The 23,712-nt window shown below is 41.9% G+C and overlaps 2 protein-coding genes across 6 annotated transcripts in view; both read left to right on the top strand.

The window, feature by feature from the left end:
* Nucleotides 1-10,488, top strand: part of adka (adenosine kinase a) — a 160,264-nt gene extending 149,776 nt beyond the window's left edge. The window contains exons 10-11 of one of the 2 annotated variants that reach the window (XM_066678188.1): nt 6,455-6,541; nt 9,708-10,488. In XM_066678188.1, coding sequence (XP_066534285.1) covers nt 6,455-6,541; nt 9,708-9,832 — 212 coding nt within the window. In that variant the 3' untranslated portion in view covers nt 9,833-10,488. The remainder of the gene's footprint in view (nt 1-6,454; nt 6,542-9,707) is intronic. The other variant, XM_066678187.1, reaches the window with a different exon arrangement.
* Nucleotides 10,489-14,092: 3,604 nt separating this feature from the next.
* The window catches only part of kat6b (K(lysine) acetyltransferase 6B), a 38,214-nt gene continuing 28,594 nt past the window's right edge, over nt 14,093-23,712 (top strand). For 3 of the 4 annotated variants that reach the window (XM_066678311.1, XM_066678309.1, XM_066678312.1), the window contains exons 1-2: nt 15,769-15,906; nt 22,178-23,047. In XM_066678311.1, coding sequence (XP_066534408.1) covers nt 22,427-23,047 — 621 coding nt within the window. In that variant the 5' untranslated portion in view covers nt 15,769-15,906; nt 22,178-22,426. Of the gene's footprint in view, nt 14,588-15,768; nt 15,907-22,177; nt 23,048-23,712 lie in introns of those variants that run through there. The other variant, XM_066678310.1, reaches the window with a different exon arrangement.

The following is a 23,712-nucleotide window of genomic DNA, read 5'->3' as shown; positions in this document are numbered from 1 at the left end:
TGGACTTGTTCGTCGAGAATATGCTGTGATTTACCTGCTCTTAATGAACTCCCCAGAGAAGCCCTTGGTTTCACACTCTGTTTTTCTCCATCTGTAAGCCCTCAACAAAGGTCATTATGCACTCATAAACACACACTCCCTGTGTGTGTGTGTGCTAGTGAGAGAGAGAGAGAGAAAGAAAATCTGGTTTTCAGTTCCTCCCTCACTCTTTAACACACGCTCACACACCTTTGTCTTATTATGTTAGGGCTATTATTCAGTAATGTCTGTCTGGCCTTGTTTGTGTCTCATTAATGCAATGCTCACTCCATGAAGCTGAGCAAAAGCAGAGCATTTTTAAAGCAGTCAGTGAGTGTGGGCACTTGTTTTCATAAGCTCACAGAGTGGGAGAAAGGTTAAGGAACAGATTTGATAAATTGCATAAACGGCTCAGTTTGATGAAGTGCGTTTTATTGATAAGATGTTGATTCTGTTGCCTAAACAACGTAATAAAATGTTCATTCATCACAACTGAGTGGATCTGACTACACCCAATCGTAAAGTTCCGGCACACTTACTGCTAATCCCTAAACACACATACACACGTACACATTTGTTATTATAAAAATGTCTAGTTGTGGGTAAGGGTCATAGTGTGTGTGTGTGTGTGTGTGTGTGTGTGTGTGTGTGTGTGTGGACAAACCACAGTTCCAAAGTTAATGCTGAAATGAATTGAAAACAGCACAATGGTTGATGTTTACTGACTTTGTCTTTATTGAATTTGATGCTAATTTACCTGAAGCCTTCCTCAAATAGTTGGAACAGGAGCATGTTTACCATTTCACATGCACAACACAATAGATATTTGGGGATCGAGGACACTAACTGGTACAGTTTTTCAAAGTGTACCCTGATCTTTTGGCCATTTTGCCATTATACGAGTTCTCATGTGTGCTACGTGGAACATGTGCAGAATTTGGTTTGTGATTGTTATGCTGAAAGAAGCATGACATTCCCTGAAGAAGACGTCATCTAGAAGGTAGCGTATGTTGTTTAAAATATGTATACACATCTTAGTGGTGGATTTACAGATATGCAAGATACCCATGCCATTGGCACCAAGCCCCACCCCATACCATGACAGATCCTGGATTTTGAATTTTGTTGTTGACAGTCTGGGTGGTCCATCTCTTCACAGGCCTGGAGAACACAACATGTATTATTTCCATAAACAGTCTGAAAGGCTGAGTCATCAGACCACAATACATGTTTCCACTGTGCAGCAGTATTTTTCAGATGAAATCCAGCCTGGTTTCAGTGTTTCTAAGCATTGTTGACCCATGGCTTTCATGAGTCTGTTGATTATATGCGCCACGGAGTGTGAAATACAAGAAATAATTGCAGGAATATTGTTCTGATTTTGTTGGGTTCTTTTCACCGATGCATTTTTTGATGAAAGATCTGGACTCCTCGTTCCTTACAAAGACTAGACCATTGTCAGAGGTTTTCATAACCAAGCATGTCTGCATCACCTGTTCCAGATGTTATTTTTGAACAGTTCACAGTTCCAGTATTCATAATGAACATATATTTACAAAAACAATGAAGTCTATAGGATATTAATTCTTTTTCAGGTACTGTTCCTTGCTTGCACATTCTTTTTTTGTGTAGGTGGCTCAGGTCAAAGTATGGAGTTGTTCCTGAAACACTACCTAAACAAGTTTGAGCGTGTGCGCACACACACACACACACACACACACACACACACACACATATATATACCCCTGTACTGAAGTCTGGGTCTCTTTTCATGTCACCTGTCATGTGTGAAAGGATGGACAAAGAGCTCCTCGCTCCCCTCCATCGATCGTGACATCATCACCTCTCGCCTCAGGCTGATTAGCATGGCCGGGAGGTGAGAGGATGCGATCAATGTCTCGCTTTGAAAAGGGCAAAGCGGCTCTCTCTCCGGCCCAGTCCTGCGATTGTTTGTCCCGGTGATTTCCCGCCTTTCTCTGTGCGCCACTGCTGTTTATTAGCCGGTAAATGTGTTGGTCACGCTCATCGTTCTCCAGCTGCAGTGTGGAGGGCGAGGAGGCTGGGAGCCTGACCTCCTCAGGTTTGTTTACTGCGAGGAGGGCCGCTGTTGTTTACTCCTGTGAGCATTTGTTTGGCTGAGGAGCAGATGAGGACTGGATTTGGGAGTAATAATCTTTCACCAGTGCGCCAGGCCTTGCTCCTCTCTGCTGCTCGTTGCTTGTGAGTCATGCCTCATTGTTCCATGGATGGCTTGTCATTCAGTGGTTCAGGTTTTTATTGGAGACAACATCTCTACTTGGCTGCAGGGAGGACAGCACAGTAATTCAAATGCCTGTGATTCGCAGCACTTAACCGTTTCAAAATCACATCGCCTGGTGTAATTTGTCAGATCCATTGTTAAGATATAGGAGAATAATTATCACATGACCTTGGGCGTTGGAGGATTTGCTTTGCTACATTATAGGCCTTATCACGTAATGCTGCGTATAAGCGGTGATAACAAGGATCTTTATTGCGTTTAATTGGCGTAACTCAACAATGCTGTAAATGTTACGACTATCATTTCTGTTCTTTGGCTTCTATAAATAGCCGCCAACACAGGCCGGGGTGCATGTGTTGTCATTGCGGTCTGTTTTATTTGAAGGCGGTCCAGCACATTTATAGAGCGGGTTCCTGGAGCAATTACGGGAGGAGGGCTTTGGGTTCATCCTGTCAAAGACAAGCCCGTACCGAACACATCCGACGCCCTGAAGCTGATATCCCACTCCTCCTCATCCACGTGTGCTGCTGTCAAAGAGCACCAGGAAGAAACAGCTGTAGAAGAGCTATTAATATAACCTAACAAGCACTGAGGTGTAATTCCGTTGCCCTTTTTATTTTTTTTTTCGTTCCTTCATTAGTCACCAAGAGAAAGTGGAGGGTTTTTTTTATATATATTTCACTTTCTGCTTGGGCTTGTAAAAGGCAGTAATAGCTGAACCACGAAAGCTTCGGAACTCCCTGTGAACTGCCACAAAACGATGTTTACAGGGCCCACCACAAGCCAGGAACAACAAAGACAGGCTTTGGCAGCAAAGTTTTAATTGCCATGCCTATTAAAGAGCCATGCCAATGGCCTCTTTTGTGTTATACATTAACATGAAATTGGTCCTGGAACACTCTCATGCTAACCAAAGCAGCATGCTCATGGCCAAGTTCAATAATCTGTTTTGAATAAAGATGGGATGTGTACCCTCCAGCCTGATGAAATGGAGGGGGAATGTCTATCACTGGTGGTTTCAGGAAAATCAGAGCAGTGTGCGGGGCTGTGGTGTTTATGGCATTTTTTTTTTTAAACTCGCGTTCTTGTTCAAATTTGGTTTTGCTTTATCTTTCGCGTGCTTGAATAAATTGCCCTCATTCACATCAGGCCACAGCCTGCGCAGACCCTCAGTTCAGAAGTGATTCGTCTTAGCAGTATAGTAATTTCTTTTCCATGTGGTAGACTCTATTCCCAAAAGGCGGTGGCAAGCGTAGTGTTTTGCACATTCATCACAAACACGGGCTTGGATTATCTAAAGACAAAATTCCCTGCAAAGTAACCCATAATTTTTTTAAACTCTTGTGCATATTGACTGATAGACAACATGATGAACTGCTCTGAAAACATCCACTTGGCCCAATTAGTGGCCTGGGTTTGGAGGACTACTTCTTTTTTTTTTCTTCTTCTTTCCATAGCATCTGCTTCTTGCCTCCGTTCCCTGAAACTCTTGTCTTTGTCTCCATTGAGAGTGGAGAAAGGCTCCTGGACACCATTTGGCACCCAAGTGCTTGGACGCCTCAGAGAGAGCGCAGAATGTCCTTCAGCTCGGCCCCTCTCGTTTCTCACGTCCTCCCGCCATTATCATATCAATTGATGCAGCTTGTAGAAGACAAAGTGAGGTTATGGGAACCACCTAGAGCACCATGCACCATTAAACATCAATGCAGGGGGACACGCACATGTGCAAGTTCAGCCTTGTTTACCAAGATGGAAGAGGGGCAGTGCATGTAACTCATTCTCCCACAGTTTACAGTGCTTCACTCTGGACCCTGAATTAACTTCAGCTGCCTCCTTAACTCGTTGCGAGTTTATGGCCTGTGTCCACATTGGTTTAAGGTATCTCTCCTTACGTTTGGCCACGTTTCCTGTGAAAGCACAACAGAGTCGTAAAGGTACAGCTGTGCTGGGTAAGAGTGCAGTCTAATGTGTTTGTGGAGTGGAGGCAGACTGCTGTGGGTGTGATTGTGGTGACTGTGCAGATGTGTTGTAATGTTTTTGTTCTTAGAATCCACTCTTGTTCCTGATGAGTCACCTCTACGAGGCAGTGAAAAGCGTCCCATCATGCCTTGGGTATGTGCGATCTGCCGTCAGAGGTCACACTGCCCAGCCTTTCTGTTCTCCCTGGCTGTTTTCCATCAGCTCCATTTGCTTTCCGCTGAAGTATTAATGGAACAGTGACATCAAATGATGTAGAGGCACCAATATCTTCAGCCTGAGATCTGCTGTTCTGCAGAAGCCTGTTAATGAGTAATCGGCTGGATGTCGTCAGGCCAGAAGTGGCAATCTTTTCTTTTCTATTTTTTTTTTTTTTACCCCTCCCTGCCCCCCACCCCTTCGTTTTTCAGGCTGCTTTGTTTTTGAGTCATAGGAGGAAGTAGAATCAGGTCAGCTCGGGTACAGAGGAAAGAACCACACGCAGTTTCATTTAGCATACGCTCACTGTCTGGACATTTATTCTCCCTCCCTCTCTCTCTGCTCCAGGCAAACCACCCAGCAGTAGATTAAGGCTTAATGTACACTCTCTAGTTGTTCAGCTGAGAGAGCGGGGGCTTACCTGTTTTATCCACACAGCAATTATTTTAATCTTTAATTGCAAAAAATTACAGACCGATCATGAGTTACTTCTAACTTAATTCACATGTAAGATTCACTAGTTAATCATTTCAAGAGGAAGGCGGGTGAGCATGCTTCATCGCCTGCATTAATTAGGCAAAGTCGTTTTGCTGCTAATTAGCTGATTCTAAAAGGATCTGCTTTTTTTGTGTAATTAATTATCAAAGACACAATCGGCTGCTTCGTTTAGGGGAAAAAACCGCTCGCGCACCCAGACGTGTCTCGAGTGCTTATTGTTGCATCAGTTTTTTAAAGCCTTTTGCTCCCTATCTGTTTGTTTATGAGCATTCCTCAGGAGATCCTCACACTGCGATGGTCTTTGACTGCCACTAAGAACAATTAGAAGGTGTAGACTTACCCAGTGTATTCGCAGCTCAGTCAGGTTAAGCTTTAAGTACGTGTGGCCCTCATGGATTAGCTTCCTTTATTTTATTCAGTGTTCTTTTTCTGTTTTGTTTTTTTTTGGGTTTTTTCCTGAGGTGTCACTAAAGATGTTGAAGAATACAGAGCTGTGTAAACAGCTGTGTGAGTTTCCTAAAGGTAAATCAGTCGTGTTGCTGCCGCTGGTTGCCGGGCTCACTGTAAATGCAGTTTTTTTTGTTGTTTTTTTCCCGGAATGTTCTCAAAATGCCAGGCAGGATCAAAGATTAGGCTCGCTGAAGTGTTCTCCTTACTGCAAAGCCCCCAAAGTTACGGCAATATCCTCTGGCTCAGAGTGAGCCTCATTGCACTCTAATGGCTGATAATGCCATAAATAAAACAGGAATGCGGAGAGTCGTGGATGTGCAGGAAGGACCACTGAGAAAGAACAGTGGAGGGATGAGAGCTCTACAGAGGGGCGGGGGGTGGAGGGGAGGGGGGATAAAATACTGTACAGGGTTTTAGTCGGAATCAGGGCACCTGGAAGATCATTAAAACTGAAAGTGGAGCTAGGATGGATCTAGCGAATGTTATTTTAGTGAGAGTCTCTTAAAGCTTAAGAGCTGTCTCTTTTTAAACACTGCCAACCGAAACAATTGCCTCTCCTTGAGTACACGGCCTTGGTGCAGCTCTGGCTTAGTGCAAAACGGCCTGTTCCTCTGTTCCTCATTGTCACTGTCATTCAGCACTGTCCCTGCAGATTTCTCATTAGCTCTGTAGCTCAAGCTTGTCCCTGCCTCTGCTGTGCCACTGATTATTAGCATCATGCTCACTGTATTTGTTTGTGAAAAATTAGTTTCCACACCACCATGACGAGGTGTGCAGACTGCCATGCTAATGGATTTATTTGCCAATTTGTATTTCTTTCTAGTGCACAAGCATGCACTAATAAACGGACGAAAGGAAAGGTTTGGAAATTGGATAAACACATTGTGAGGTACACATTTTGTGTTGTTTTTTAAAGCAGCATAACCACTTTTGACAGCTAATTTATCTTGTGGTGGGGGGGGGGCACCTGTCAAAAAGCCTCATCCTGTAAACCTGATTCTCTGTTCTGTTGACTGCGTGCCACCTAACTAACCTCTACACGTCTCTTCTCAGGGGACAAGGTGGAGACATACCCTGTCATAGAGATTGACCAGAAGGAAATCGTGGACACCAATGGAGCCGGAGACGCGTTTGTAGGAGGTAGAGTATTACACACTAATACAGATCAGTTACAGAATAATCTTCATTCAGTCAGTCATTGTCTGTAACGGCTTATCCAGTTCAGGGTCCCGGTGGGTCTGGAGCCGAGCCGGAATTCTGACTACAAACGAGGGAAATACATATAATTGTACGACACAAGTGTGAAATATGTTTATGCCTAAATAAACGGTAAGCCGAATTGTGTTCTGAATGTGTGCACACACCACCCACAAACCCCAGTGCACCCAACAACAAAGGCAGCATTGTGCTTCTTTTATATAGATTTAGACAACAAAGTAGCGCACAGAGCTCCAATTCCAAATGCTGGCCATAACTTCTCTGGGGGCAGATATTTAAAGAGTTGAAAGGAACAAAGCCAAAGTGTGAATGAATCACTGAGGTTTATAGGTTTCAGTAAACTAAACTGAGGAGCATTAGTTTCATTGAGTGTTGACTGATATTTTGTTTTTGCGTTCCGCAGAGGAGGATGTGGTGGGAAGATGACACCGGCTCTGTAACTGTACTTTATGCAGAATAGTGTAGCTAAGTTGTTTAGAAGATAAAAGGATCTTCTTTCAGAATGGACTAATGGAGCTTCTAAATGCTCTACTGCTGTGATCTATCCTCTGAGGGTTCCAGTAATAACTGTATGCGCTTCAGGATACAAACAGTCTGTGTCTGTGTGTGTGTGAGTGTTTGTGTGTGTGTGTGCCCGCGTGTGTCTACACCAGACTGAGCTGTGAAGTCATCTATCAAACTTGTTTGTGCCTCATGAAAAAGGCAGAAATATTGAAGGCTGGAATGCTGTGCTGCAGCCTTTATGTCCCCCATAGATAGTCTTTATATAATGCCTTTATCAGCGGGTCTTGTACCTGCTCGGCTGCCATTCAAAGGCCATGAGTCTGATTTGCCAGCGTGTCTTCCTGCAGCTCGTCCAGGACAACCCTGAGACTAATAGAGCTGTGAGCATGTTTGCTCAAACGTCGTATCGATTTTTTTTTTAACTCCTTTATCCGTTCCAACAAGAGGTTGGAGGCCATCGCTGCAGCGCGTTGGAAAATGAATTTGCCAGCTGTTTTTCAATGCGCCTCGGCGCTGCTGCGGAGAGCACAGATCTAGGTGGGAGGGTTCAGAGCCTGAGGGCTGCTGGAGGAGTTCTGTATTGCACATCACTGAGGGGTCTCTGCCAGCACCTCTCTCTACCCCTTCCAAGCCTGATTTATTTAATTTTCACTCAGAAAAGGGAGAAGTACTCATGGCTAAAAAAAAAAAAAAAATCAATTCCAGACATGTTTGCTAAAGATGTGTTTACTCTGTCTGGGTGTCACATATGTTTAAGTGAATCTCTACACAATCTGTATGTCATCACTGTCGTGATGAGACATAGTTCAATCAGCTCCATAATTACTGGCACCATTCCTACTGCTGGGTTATAAATGAAGTTGTGAGATAATGTGTTTGTGGTGAATAAATGCTTCTTTTATAAAGTGATAGAAAGCACAGTAGCACACTGAGTGCTCCACTTCCATATGCTGATGAATCTTTATTGGAACTGGAAATATTTCTGTTTTCACGTCTCTAGGGGCAGATTCTTAAAGGGTTTAAATAATCAAAGCCAAAGTCTCTGAATGGTTCTGTGCAGAGATGCTGGGCTTGATCTGGTACTGTGCTGACTGTTATTTTACAGACACATATTTTATAGCTTAACAGTAGTCATAACAACCGCCATCGGTTCCATAATCATACTCATCAAACCGGGTTTGTGGATAATCTCAATCTCGCCCAGGAACACAAAAAAAAAATAATAGATCTTCGCTGTTGTCCAATTTAAAACATATACAGGAGGTCCTCGGGTTACGTCAGTCCCGAGTTACGATGTTTCGTGGTTACGACACATCTCCCATTTACTGTATAAAGCCTTGTTTCGACATACGTGGTTTTAAGTCGTAACGCGAACTTCGCGTTTGGTGTGTGCGGCGGAAGAATACGCGGTTACGCAGCTCAGGACCAAGGACGATAGGTGTTAGGATAGGATAAGTGCTTACAGTATGTTATTTACGTACAGTATGTACGTATGTTCTGACTTACACCGAAAATCGGTTTATGAAGTGACGTAGGAATGGATCAACGTCGTAAGTCGAGGACCCACTGTAGGTCCCTTTGTGTGGATTTTTAGTTTATTACATCATTTAAACACAGCAGCTGTCCTTCACAGTTTGGACCAATAGAAATGCTCCAGAATCCTTTTATTTTGACTTCCATTAAAAGTTAAGGCGGCCATCACAACCGCCATCAAATATGCGTCCTCTTTGAGCCGGGTTCAGCACAGCTCCAGTTGTTTCAAACTTTATTAGTGTCATAACAGTGAACACTTTTAGACACACTTTAGATTTTGTTTTTAATCAGTCTTCATTATGTTTGAGTGCTCTGTGATCTTTCCCATGAGGGCCTGCCTCCCCAGTAAACAATTAGCCGTTGATTCAACGTTGAAATAACGTAATGACTGCCGTCTAATCAACGTTTTCTTCAGGTTGAAAATGAAATTTGAAAAGACGTCCAAACACAGACATTGAAAAGACGACTATTAGACGTATTTTGGACGTCCACTGACGTTATCGATTGTTCACCACTTAACTAACTTATTAAGATGGATTTTGAACGCCCATTAACGTTTAAAATATGTCCTTGACGGACAGACTACTTTTAGACCTATTTTGAACGTCCAGGGAAGTTCCTTGTTTACTGGGTCACCTCATGTGTGTTTTTAAGTTTTTAGTTGCAAGGTTTTATCTTAAGTTTGTAGTTTTATTAGAAAGAGCTCATTTAATTTGGGGTTAGATTTCTCTCCTGTTTTCAGAGTTCAGCTGAGTTAATTAACCACAAGGATATTCTAAATGAACAAGATTTTATTCCCAGTTTCTCCAGACGCATGTTTACAGTGTAGAGGACAGCAGCTGTTTGTATCTTTTGAACATATTGTGATGACCATAACTCTTTGTACAGGTTTAGTCCATTTTCAGACATGCCTGAACATGCGTGTGTACTTTTTAATTAGGATTAAAGTCGTCTGTCTACCCACCCACTTGCAGCAGAAAGACAGTAAGTCCCTCCTCAGAAAGCAAGGTTGTTATTGTTGATTAATCTCTCTCTCTCTTTCTCTGCCCAGGTTTCCTGTCTGAGCTGGTGCAGGAGAAGTCTCTAGAGCAGTGTATCCGTGCTGGACACTATGCTGCTAACGTCATCATTAAACATGCAGGCTGCACGTTTCCCGAGAAGCCTGACTTTCACTGAAAACAACAAAGTTGACTTCACCACCCCAGTGTTTTATGGGACTGATGCCTTTTTTCTTTTTTTAATTGACTTATTATTCACAACCCCCCCACTCTTTTTCCCGTCTTGCATTCAGACTTCTGTGCCTCTGCTCTAAAGCAGCCAGTCCCACTTCATGATGTAATTACACAAACATCTCTTCTTAACAAACTTATGTTTACAACATGCGCAAGCCACTGTTGCTAAAAATAGCAATTTGTTTTTACTAAAATTGGTTTTATTTTTTTCCGTCCCCCGTTCTGAAAACATTTGCAGAAGTCGGGTTTAATGTTAATAACAGCTTCTTTCCAGAAGACGTTTTACTTGAGTCGTACCAAATGTTTAGATTTTAAGACTTGCCATAAGAGCATCACCTTTGATAACCTGTGGTTTTGAACGGTTAGGGATCATACGTGTTTCTTAAAAGCCAGTCTTTGCTCTAAAAATGCCAAATCAGTTTGTTCATGTTCACTTTTAAATGTGTTGTAAAGGACAAGAGAAGCTCTTTGCGCATTTATGTGAGAGTGTGTTTGTGGAATGTGGAGTTTCCATACGTCTGCATTTTGCAGTCTGAGTACACTGCCTCTAAAAACTGGCAAATTAAAAAACCTCAACACCTTCAGTTCCTTGTCTCCTTCTGCCTCCTGCTTTGGATCATAATGTATAGATCACAGGTCTGTGTATAATGAGTTTTGAAAATGTTTGTAGACACATGTTAGAATGAATGTTCATATTTTCAACATCCATCTGAAGCAAGGGTTAATCCTGTCACACTGATATGTTTATCTACATTCACTCACATCGCTGTATGATTGTAATTATATAGATACACAGTTCTCTGGGGTCTTAAAAAAAGTCTGCAACATGTATTTGTCAAACTACCACAAGCTTCCAACAACACATCACCATTAACAGCCCTGTTCAGAACAACCTTTCTCTGTGACTGTTCCTTTAAATGAGAATGAGTCACAGCTCTGTTCAGCGCGAGAGTCCCTGAGTGAGAGGCAAGGAGCAGAATCTCTGGATTTTGACTTAGGCGAGGAATAAAAAAACTGACTTCACTGTGGGCTATTACGTGCCCTCATTTCCAAATTCATGAGCTAATACATTGGCAAATGTACATTTTCATATGTCACAACTGGGTAAATATAGGATCAGTCCCTTTCATTTAAACCATATTTGTCAGTGAAAAAGACTGATCAGAAAACTTAAAAGCCAGTCTTTATACCGCTGGATCAGCTTCACACTCTTCCTCAGCTGCTTAGAGTACAGTTGGAGCCTTGGTCCCCATCTGATCGTAGGGGGCAAGCCTGCATGAGGTTGTGTCTGTTATGGGATTAGCAGCAGCTATTCATGGCCATCATCAGGGAGAACTGAAAATACAGCTGTCCCTTTGTCCCTCCCTGGCTGTAGCTGGTGACTCTGCTCCTTGTGAATCCAGGTTCTGTGAGGCACAGAACACGCTCGTGTACTGAGTGAGAGCTTTCAGTACGCGCATATTTAAACTGAACCTGTGAGCTCAGTATAGGCACTCGACTTACAGCCTTCAAAGCCCTTCAAAACTCATTTATATACCTGCACTCTGTACCATCAGCCAGTCTCACTTATACTGTCTGTGAAAGTTATTAAATATTCAAGTACAGACAGACGGTACTTACAGACTGACTTGTCACATATACACAGCAGATATAACCTGAGGTTTCATTGCAGGGTAAAAGAATGAACTCATAGTATGCAGTGAGGTTAGTTTTGTGTCATTACTTGTACAGAAGAATGAAAAATACAGCTTGATTCTGTTTAATGTGTGTGTGTGTGCGCCCATCGGCCATTATCATTCCCTAAGCTTGGTTTCCTAGCAGTGTTCTCAGTCCATAATACAACAGTAAAGTGGAAACCGAACTTCTGTTTTAGGAGAATGAAGATGCTTCAAATATACTTCAGTCGTTATTCTCCTGGTAACAGTCTACATTCTGAAGAACAAACTACTGTTCTGTGTGTTGATATCAATCACTTCTCTCAGATGCTAATTACTTATTTTCAAAGCCAGAGTTTCCTGCTCTCATCTTTAAGTGTGTGCAAGCGAAAAACTTAAATTGTAGCCAGAATGCTAGTCAGCTTCAGAGCTACTAACGTGGTAACATCCAGCATGAGCTCAGATGTCTGTCCATTTCTACAGACGAACAGAAAATCTCTGATGTGAAAAGTGTACAACACTAGGGTCACCAGATCTGAGATGGTGAAAGAGAGGAAAGGGGGTGATAAGGTCCGTTGTATGTTTAGCTGAACCTATGTGTGCTTTTAGGTCCTTTACACCTTTATTTACTACACAAAACATGGCAATTTCTTTTTTTAATTCATCCGAGAACTTACATTTACGTTTCCGCATAGCTGCTCGAGATGAGGGTGGGTAAATGAGCACTGACGTGCAGACTGACCAATTAAATGTTTACAGAGAAGGTTATCGACCAATAACGGTAGCTCTACAGTCAGACCGTCCAATCAGAAGATTTTAGGCTACTTCACCACGCCCCCTTCTCACTCAAGCGAACCAATCGGAGTAGGGGAGGGCGGGACTAGTTTGTGAACGAAACGCTTCTCGAACTTCTTTGTAAGCTCTAGAAAAACAAAACCCCGGATGTTTGTGAAATTCCACCCGGACATTTTTTTAAGTTTAAAAAAGAGGACATGTCCGGGTAAAAGAGGACGTTTGGTCACGCTATACAACACTGAATATATCCTGGTCACATTAAATGTTGCTTTACTCTTTTGCTTTATAGTATGTTAAAGATTCAGATTTAACAGAAACATTTTTGGAAGTTATGGATATTCATTCATTTTAAAAGGTGGAATGTGTTTAAAGAACTCACTTTTATTCTCTTAAACCTTGTAAAGCATGGCCTGTATGCCTGGCTAACCATAAATGAGCACTAGTGAGCATATATTAGCATGACCTATTTTCTATAATGCTAACAGATTTGTGCCAACATTAATTGATTATTTGCCGTGTTTCTGAAAAAACTCAAGATGTTATTAATGATCCTTCAGACTATTTTATTATAGTGCTGTAACTTAAAGTTTGTGTTAGAGCATCAGAAGAGAATACACTGTTAATGAGTCAGATAAACTGCTCAGATATTGGTAGTAATTTTTCCTCCTCATGGACCAAGTGATTTACACTTACAGAAGAAGAAAAACAGCTCATTATTAACTGTTTATTAAGAGATATAATTATTTTTCCCAGGTTAGCAACTAGCAGCTTAACCTGTTGAAGTGTAAATCAGTGTTCACATTCACAGACTCAGAAAAACACACACAGAGTCTTAGATTAGATTTGCAGAAAGCCAGTGAAGGCTCTTGCCAAAGTAGAACTGTTTCCCCTGTGACTCAGGTTTTATTTAGTGTTTCAGTTTGAGGCACAGCAAAAAAAAAAAAAACTGTGTTATGCTCCAACTATTGGCCATATCTCAAGCTGCCACTATGCTGCATTGGCCAGACTCAAGAGTGGGTACATTTTCGACAACAGCAATTAGTTTATGGAAATTCTAAAAATTCAGAATCTGCACAAATGTGTTAAATTGAGTGCTGTGAAGTCTGTGCCATACTTGTCTATGTGTAATGAGATTTTTCACTGAAGCTAACACAACAAGTGTAAAATAAATCATAAGTAGCCTACTTTAGAGAAGGGCTGCCCTCATAAAATATACTCACCCTCCGATCACCCGCTAGGAGAATATATTTACCAACATTTGGTTCCAGGCCCGCTTTGAATTATACATCGTAGACCCACTATGCAAGACGTTTGGTTGCTCCTTGTTTATATAATTTTCCCAATCCCTGTAGTAATCCCTTCCCCTACAGGGCTTATCTGACATTTGTGATGAACCTGGAGAGCATCGTAGTTCTTTGGTCAAAGCAAACTGACAAAGTTAAAGGGTTAATTCTGTTAAACCCCATTACAAATTTCCCTTTTGTGAATGTTTCATTAATGCAAGCTCCATCAAATCTAAAGAAATGCACACTGTTTACCAATGAACTGTGTGTTGGTACATGAAGTGTGTGAGGTCTCCAACTTCTTTCATAACGTTTAATTTTGTGTTCAGCAGGTCAGTATGGTGTAATATTTTAACATATTTAAACGCATTTTGAATTGAGCAGATGGCACTTTGTTCTTAAGACAATATTATTATTTATACACCTCAAAAATATTATATTTAGAGGTTTTTAATAGGACAGTAGTCTGCAGTCTAAAAATTGTTAAGTGAACTATGGCTTGTCTGTTAAACTCCATTAAAACTTTCCCCTTTTGCTCATTTTTATTGAGGCTATATACTCAAAGCGTGCTGTGATGTGTGTGTGTGTTTGTGGGCCGTGTGTGTATGTGTGTTTCCCACCCCTGCCATGTAATCTGAAACAATGTACATTGTTTTCCAATGAGCGATGTGATGTCACATGGCGGTTCCAGCGAGTCCTCCTCTGCTGATGGAGCGCTGAAAGGGGAGGTACTACTTTGTCACACACTCCCGTGTAGATTAACCTTTCAATTAGTTGTTATCAGGTTCCCTCTGCCTCCGCGCGCCTTTATTCTGCCCCATCACGCGTTGGATTTTAATTGACCTCGTTACGCCTTCGCGCTGTTTCCAATAAACGAACAACTGCTCGGAGCGGAGAGAGAGAGAGAGAGAAAAAGAGGGGGAGAGAGGGAGAGAATAAGAGAGAAACCGCGCCAGGAACTTAAAGGTAATAGAAAAATGTTCTCGCCCTGGCAGCAGCGCTGTCTGTCTGCCTGTCTATCTCTCTGTCTGTCTGTCTGTCTTTGCTGCATCAGACCGTCGTCCGAGTTGCGCTCGGAGTTGTTAATCAGCCATAAATGTTTTAATCGTTCAAGTTGGCCATGAGCGCTGTGTAAGTTGACGGGGCGATCGAGGGGATGTGAGAGTACCGGAGTGATCGAGGGCTGTGGATCGGGGATCAATCGCGGAGATTATACGGCTGACGCGCGTAAATGGAAATTTCCAGATGCTATCTGTTTTCAATAGCTTGATCTCGAGTCGGAGGACATTAGCTTTAAAGCCTGGTGCTCCTTTTTTTTTTTTATTCGGAGACTGGATGGGCTACAGGCGGCGAAAGCCTCAGACAGCACACAGCAGCCTTTAAAGCGCTGTAAGTCAGCCAAGCGGAGGAAACACTACACTCTCCGTGTGAAGTAGTCGTGGAAAGCACGTACACAGAAATATATTAAAATGTTTTAACATCATTTCTAACGCTGCTCTTCGCTGTCTCCTGAAGTGCACAGCGCTGCTGCCTTTTAAACACGGCGACCCTCAGCCTCATCTGAGTGTGTGGACTCAATCTCGCCGTAGGAAGGACTCTCGGCGCACTTTAATCATTTTAATTCATCATAATAATTACACGATGATTAAAAGGACACCAGTCTTGTGCGCCAGGATCTGGTATAGTCTGACTCTCCCGTGAGGAGGAGCCAGGGTAAAGGTGGACCGATTCCGGGAGTGATTTAACGCTTTTAAAAGATCGACTCAGTGGTTTGAATTCAGCACATTATGTGGTAAGAACAGATGTTTTCGCCTTGTGCCCACGGTCTCGGCCCCCACGCGTGTCGAGGAGAGCGGGTTTACAGTTCACACAGCTCGGGTGTTACCTTAAAAGGCGGGTCGAGTGATTTATTGACGGATTATGGAGCCAATCGACGCGTCGAGAGGCTGAACGCCTTCTTGATGATTGACTCCGGCGCTATCAAACCAGGGATCGCTGCCTGGCCCCTCTGACCAATATTAAAGTTAGTGGGGCGGGACCGCGGCGGTGGAGGTGAGGTTTAATGAGACTCCATTGGGTTGTAATCAGTGTCATGTCGGATTCATGTAAACTACAACATTGTAACAAAATGGCGTCTGTTTAGTGAGGCGAACGGGCAGCGAAGCGGCGGCGCAGTTCACCTGTCTCTCTTCCTGTCTCTGTCTCTCAGTCCCCGTGTGTGTCTCCTCAGTCTCTGTCCTCTGTCCCCGCGGAGCGGACACTCTTCAGTCCTGAAAAGAACAGAGGTTTGTGTTTCTGCTCAGCGCTCTTAACTCAGCCTTTTACTTCTCTTCATAAATTATCGATAGTCATCTGTCGGAAGTAGTCATAAACCACAGACTGATTTAGCCTGCTAACGTTAGCTCGGCTAGCTCTGCTAACCCAGCGCTAGCCGCTCCGTTTGCCTGCGGTGATGGGAGAGCTGTTGCTAAGCTAACTTAAGCTAAAACATTGAACTTCTGTGTTAGCTTAGCTTAATTTGTCTTAGCTGCTAAGTGTTAGCGCCTGCTGACGGACCGAACTCTCGTGAATTTAACGTTAGCTCCGAAGCTCTGGAAATGTTGCTAAGCTAGCCAAATGATATTTAGCGTGTAGGCTCATGTTTTTATTCTCAGCGAGAAAAGAAAACTAGGAAAAAACGACGGGGCATTAATTCCCCCAAGTTTCTGAGGTCGGAGTCCCATTTAAATATTTGACCAATATCTTTCTGAATCACTCCGCTTCACTAACCGCCTGGAAACCCACACTGAGACGAGCTGTTTATCTCAGCGCAGGTGGCTAGGGACAGTTACTTGGTCTTCAGTAAGATTTTAGAGGGCTTGCACTTCGTGGAGTGCTTTCGTTCGGGAGTGTTTCAGCTATGTCCTGTTTGCCAGAAAAGCACTGTTAATGTATCTCCGTTATATCTGTGGTCAGTAAGAACTGTGAGAGTTACTGACGGTTAACTCTGGGGTTTTGTGCTCGCCTACACCGCTGCGGTTCGCACCGCCTCAGTGCCGCTTTGTCGCCGGTAATTTTTCAGGCTTGTGATTTCTTAAAGAATAACGGCCAGAGGCAGCCTCGGAAATAATCGACTCCTGTGCTAATGAACTCGATGCTGCCGTGGTGTCTTTTTAATAGAACACTCCTCAAGACTAGTAAAGTGTCTTTAAACATAGAGATGATGTTAATGGCCAGATATGCACCCTAACCTCTGCCCAGTTTATTTATCTGTCTTCACAAAAAGCCGTAACGTTAGGAGTAAAACTCGGTAGTCTGAGAGACTGTCTTGTGGTGGATCAACTTAAACTGGCTCATGGGGGAACCGTCCCGTTTCTAAGTGTCTTTAACACGCCATTTGCTCTGTAAGGCTTAAGTTAAACACAGCAGAGAGGAACGTGGGAAAATAGCGGTGGTTTAAACGTAATCTTCTAACGTCCCACTCCGAGAGCCACTGTTTTCGGTGTGCCGTCATTCATGGTCTCGTTGGTGGAACAGAAGATCGACATTTGACTGAGGTGTGAGGCTCGGTCAGTCAGTTTTAGCCCCGCTTCTTTTCAGGTCATTGATATAATGGTTCTCACTTCCTTCGTTGCTGAGAGCTGTCAGTGCTGAGCGGAGGCATCCAGACGAAATTGTACAATGCGTGTCACCTGCTGGCTGCTCGCTGCACTGTTTTTCCCCTGATCATATTCAGTTCCAACTGCTTAAACCATTCCTCTAAATATCTGGATATTCACACGAATTAACGAGTTTGTGTCTGCTCTTCTGTGAATGTTCTTCCCAATATGATTTTAGAAATTACATTAGTGACCTCACGTTGTCAGTACATTATAAATACAGCTTCCAAACCAGAAAACTGCCTATAGGAGTTCAGACTGATCTTTCACCCTGTTGCACTGGTCCAGCTGGTTTAGGGCGTTGGATGGACTCAACATTTTCATTCTGTAAAGAATGTTTGAATCTAATTATGAAGCCAGGTTGTGTTTTTTCAGTGTCATGGTCCAACAGTTAGAATGAAACAAATGGGGGGGGTGGTTCCTGATGTTACACAGCCCTTGTAAGAGTTGCAGTAGTTTGTATGTGTTTGATCTGCATTCTGAAAGTCTTGGTGGACTTGGTTTAGTATAGTTTCACTATGGAGTTGACCTTTTTATGACCTTTTATTAGACCTGTAGTAAACACCAGTAGAGCAGCTCAAGATCCATATATTAATTCGTTGTCTGTAACCACTTATCCAGTTCAGGGATGTGGTGGGTCAGGAGCCTACAAAAATTACTGCATGCAAGGCAGGAAAACACCCCAGACAGGGCACCAGGGCATTTCATGATCACAGCTACACCGGCGCTCTCACAGCTAGGGATGCTTTTGTATGGCCAATCCACCTAGCACACACCGGAAATGTGACACAAACTCTGCCATCACAGTTTAATCTCCAAGCAGTTGTAATCATACCTGCTTCGTTCAGCATTTATAAACAGATTAGTTTAAGAAATTTGAGGTTTAACAGTACACTATAAAACTGCAAAAATTCTACGAATTGCCAAAAGTTCTATAACATAGTTGAATAATATCTACATTTACTCAGCTGCACAAATTGTACTTGTTTAAGGGATCTTTGCTGAGTATTTTCAAGTGCTTTTTTGCTCAGTACTTGTGTCTGGGTATGTGTAAATAAACTTTGCTTCTTATTACTTGCTTTCACTTGTCATTGCCATTTTAGTTAAATTTAATTTTAATTGTTAATATCACCAGTTTTATCTCGCTAGAACCTGGTTGTACTTATGTTCTACTGACATTCTCAACGTTACTTAAGAACTATGGAGTTTTCAGATGTGATACTTTTGTACTTCTGTTCAAGTTGTGGCACTTTAGAATGATATTGTTACTTGAGCTGTTTATTAGAGAGGTACCTTTTTCTGAGTTTGGGTTTAGGCCATTCTGCCATACTTTTGGCTGAAGATGCTTTTGAGCAGCGAAATATATGCTGGAAGATTGAGGCTGTGAAAATACTTATCCTAATCATTAGGGCGTAGTGTTTTCATGTTGTTCAGTCCTGTATGAACAATAGCAATAATAGCTCCTCATGCATGATAACCAGAGAATGCTTTTGTGATTTTCTTTTTCAAGATTTAAGCCTGTGTATAGATGGTGCTTGAGGGGCACTAAATTGGCCTCTTCCACTTAATAGTGATAAGTTTTTGCTTTGAAAATGGTGGTGGGTTTTATACACTTTGTTGCATAAAATATATACATGCTACACATCAGTCATAAAATGACAAACCGGGAATTTCTTTGATACCAAGTGTTCTTAAAAAGATTTGCAATAGACCCAATTCCAAGTAGTGTCTCTTAAGACATCAATACATTTACTGTTTACAAATGTGGAATACAGACTGAAGAATGTATCCTATCAGAAGGAAGAAAGCATTGACTTATGCAATGGTCAAGGGTCACAACAGAAGAGCAAAAAAGTTGCAGTATATTTATCTAAAACCTGAGATGCTGAGGTTTTGAATATCAAATGGCAGCTATATAGATGTATAATTGTAAACAGCACCATTCATTTTCTTTGTGTTAGTGCTCATGTACAGTGTAGCATGGCATGCAACACAAAATTTAATAATGTATATAACAATGGTTTCCTAATAGGTTGTGAACTGGACATCTGTATGATTTTTATTAAATCTCATGGGTAATGAATGTGTGGCCTTAATGCACATTGCTTTCTGACAGCTTTCTCTTTTGTTTCATGCCAAGAGGCTAAATAACACAACTGTGTTGGTCAGAATTGTCAGATGTCCTAAATAAACAGATATTTGTTTTTTGCTAGTATGTGCTGTAGGAAAAATGGGATGTCTCTCAAAATTGATGAACCCTTTCTATGTTTAATAAAGATGCAGTTAGGGAGCTGATCACAGGTGGAGGGAAAGGCTGGGTAAGCAGTGTCAGTGACAGAGAGAAGAGGATATGGAGAGGGAGGATAGCTTATGTTGACTCCTCTCTGCCATATGTTATGATGAGGATATCCACACTCATGTCATGAACAGGAGATTGACCACAAAATTATCTGTAGTTTTCAAGACCTTCCAAAAGAAGCTAATTTGAACAGTAAAAAGCCTTTTACTGATGTAGTATATTTGTTGGGCAAGAGGACCCACTTGTACTAATGGAATCCAGCATTAAGCCTGTGATTGTTTATACTTCAATCTTAAGTGTTAAAATTAAGAGTTTAATTCCACAGCATCCTTCAACCAGCATAAATTCTATTTGCAATAACTAGGTGATTCATAAAGATGTCTCATGTCACCATTTGTAATCCACAAAATGCCTTTTTCAGTTATGAATGGTGTCACATTTTATTTAGTTTTCCTTGCTTACTGTTTAATTAATTACATATGTATACCAGACATCTGTTGTTGTAGAAGTCTAAGTGCCTGAGAGAAAGTCTGAGTCACATTGATTTTCAGCCATACACCTTGTTAAAAACACTTTGTTCTGTATAACAGCTTAACTGCATTCAATAATCCATGTAGTCATGTGAATGTTTAGCGATACAATTAAACTGCCTAGCACCCTGTAATGAATTAATGAAACTGAGTTGAACAGTTGGAAAACTCTGCAAGCCTGAGGCAAATTTTGTCATAGAACAAAAGGATGTCAGGTTGTCTCTCTCTTAACTCCGTTAAACACCTTTAATTAATGTTATAACTTTTTTTCAATATTAATTACTGACTACACTTTTTATGCTCTGTCAACAGTCACTTGCACTTAGTTTCTCACTTAACTCGAGTGTTTGGAGTGTAATTGTCAGTTTAATTCAAACACTAAATGTACTGTGATATCTCTGATTATTTCAGCATTTTTCATATTTTGATCAGCAAATATTGCCAGTTTATTTGTTGACACTAAGGGCAAAGGAGAGGAGAAAGAAATATCAAGAAAGCAGTGAAGGGAAATCCAAATCAACAACGTGACTGACGTTATCTGTCTGGCTTTACTTTTTACATGTCAGGTTGAATATTTAGCTTGCAGCTTGTGTATATCATCACTGTCCAGTTAAAAACACACATCTCCAAGAAGATAACTTTTCAGGAACAAGAAAAGACTATATTTCTCTGATGGTAACAGTAAAAATAAACCACAAATAATGCGATTTATGCCCATTACAGCTAAGAAATGTAAAAATATTTTTGTTGGGACGCATGTCCAAAAGTTTCATATGTAAAATGGACTTGCGTGTATTGTAGACAGCAAATATTGACAAACGCTGATTTCTTTTAGTGGATTCCAACAAGCCATGCCCAACTCAGTGTAACCACAGCCTGCAGCATGCCACTATGAATCCATGTTTTAGCAAATCAGAGACTGTCATTACTATACTTGATCAAAAGCAGCATATTTAATTCTTATTGGGATTGAATAACCATAACCGAGGATCAGAACACCAGGCTCTCCACCCTCGGCTGTCACTCGATCCACATTGCACCAGACCCGGATTACTACCTCTCCCACAGGGGGTGGGCCCAGAAAAGCAAAGCTCTCGATTTACCGTTCAATCTACGTCCCAACCCTCACCTATGGTCATGAGCTTTGGGTAGTGACCAAAAGAATGAGATCGTGGGAAAATGAGTTTCCTCCTCAGGGTGTCTGGACTCTCCCTTTAGAGACAGGGTTAGGAGCTCAGACATCCGGGAGAGAATCGGAGTGGAGCCGGTGCTCCTCCACGTTGAGAGGTTCCAGTTGAGGTGGTTCGGGCATCTGGTTCAGATGCATCCTGGACGCCTTCCTGGTGAGGTTTTTCGGGCATGTCCAACGGGGAGGAGGCCCCGGGGAAGACCCAGAACACGCTGGAGAGACGACATGTCTCGACTGGCTTGGGAACCCATCGGTATACCCCTGGAGGAGCTAGAAGCAGTGGATGGGGAGAGGGAGGTCTGGGTTTCTTTACTTGGACTGCTTCCCCCACGACCCAGACCTGGATAAGCAGTGGATAATGGATTGATGGGATTGAATAATTTATAGTCACATTGGTCTAATATTTCACATGACTAAACATGGTATCAGTTGTTAACTTTAGCATGGAAACTTAAACAGTACTGAGGGAGGGGGGGGTTGATGGACAAGTCTAGCAACCAATGGAGATGCTTGTTAAAGAAACAATTTTTTCCCCCAGCTTTTCATTTTGCTATTATTGTTTATTTTGATATTAGCTGCAATGAACACACAAATTAATGCACACATTTAACACATGTAAATAAGTGACAACCGTTAAAAAAAGAGATAGATGTGTTTAATCGCACAGCAATGACATGTGACTTATTTTCTATAGCACATAGTCACACCAGCAGTAAATTGATTAAAAATGTTAGGAATGTCTCATTTAGTTAATTCTTGTTTTCAGTTCTGAGGCCCAACCAGCATCATTGTACGCCATGCAGGACCACATCCTATACAGGTTGCCAGTCCATTGCAGTGTTCTGTCATCTTTTCTTGTTAAAATATGAAGTGACCATACCTCTTTCTCTTCTCTTTCAGGTATCACCTGTTTGAAAGTTGCAAGGATCAGGACGCTTTTTTGGATTTATTGTGGTTTTTTTTTTTTTATTATTTTGATTTTTATTTTTTTAATACTGTCTCTGAGGAAATGTAGAGGCAGTAAGGAGTTTAGTAAAACAAATCACGGTGTAGTAATGGCTGACCTCTGCTTGTGGATGCAAATGTTTTGCCCATAAAAAGAAGGAATGTATTCATGGATTACGCCTTAATGAAACAAATTACTTCACCATGGTGAAACTGGCCAATCCCCTGTACACAGAGTGGATTCTTGAGGCTATTCAGAAGATCAAAAGGCAGAAGCAGCGGCCTTCAGAGGAGCGAATTTGTCATGCTGTATCAACATCACATGGACTAGACAAGGGTGTTGTGCTCCAGCAACTGGAGCTGGCTGTGAAAGATGGATCCATCCTTAAGGTTACTAGCAAAGGTTGCGCTTCATACAAAGATCCGGATAACCCAGGGAGGATTGCAGCGATCAAGCCTGGAGGGCCGGCCTCTTCTGTGGTGGGATCTGTGCTACCTGCAGGAGATCTTCGACATGTGGATTGGAATAAGGTCCTCAGGAGAGCTATTGAGGGGCTGGGTGTCCCTGCTGGCTCCTCTCTTAGGAACATAGAGCGGTTCTTAAGGAGCCAGGATGACTTGGTGAATGTTGTGGCTAACCCCAGGTTCCAGCAAAGGTTAAGGCTTGCTGCTAAGCGGGCGGTGAATAACGGGAGGCTGCTGAAGGAAGGGCCTCTCTACCAGATAAAAAATGCTGGAGCAGGTGGAAAGGCAGGGTTTAGGAGCAGCATAGCCTTGGCTCTGGAACTTCCACCTGTAACACTTCTGCCACATGAGAAAGATCAGGTATGTATATGGGGGGGTGGGGGTTAGATTTATCGAGTATGATTGTGTTTAATTCTCAGACCAAGAGAACTATTTATATTTTTTGTAATTTTGGATGACATGTTTTGTGGTAACTTATTCATTTAAAAATAAGCATTTCTCTCATTTAAAAGCAAGAGGAAGGCAGTTGGCCTGTTATTGAAGTATTAAATGTGATTTATAAACTGACCCCATAGGTGATTAAATTTCTCTTGGTTTAGAGTTTACATGTTTGGTATTTGGTTCTTGAGATTTATTTTGTAAGGAAGTATATTGATGGCCTATGTTTCTTTTGAATATATCACTAATATTTAAGTGTTTTAAGTGTCACAGAGTAAAATTTAATTTAATGATTCTTTTAAAAAAAAAGTGAGTAATTATGGTTGGAAAAAGACATATTTCTGGGTGTCCTGTTTTCATTGGTCATTTAAACTGTGTTTTAGCCTGGCCCTGGCTCTTGGTGCTTTTTTTTTTTTTTTTTTTTTTTTTTTTTTTTTTTTTTTTGTCATGGATAGCTAACAATGGGAGACCATTTGGTAATCAAATCTTGGAGCACATTCCCTTGTCTGCTCCTTGTTGAGCTGTTCATTGAAAGCGAAAGCTTTTGGTTTCCAGGCGCGGGGGCTTGACTGTTGCTAAGCGATGTG

This window comes from Hoplias malabaricus, chromosome 8, assembly GCF_029633855.1.
Source record: "Hoplias malabaricus isolate fHopMal1 chromosome 8, fHopMal1.hap1, whole genome shotgun sequence".
NCBI classification, from domain to species: domain Eukaryota; kingdom Metazoa; phylum Chordata; class Actinopteri; order Characiformes; family Erythrinidae; genus Hoplias; species Hoplias malabaricus.
The sequence above is the reverse complement of the archived record's forward strand: the minus strand, read 5'-3'. Positions and strand labels throughout refer to the sequence as shown.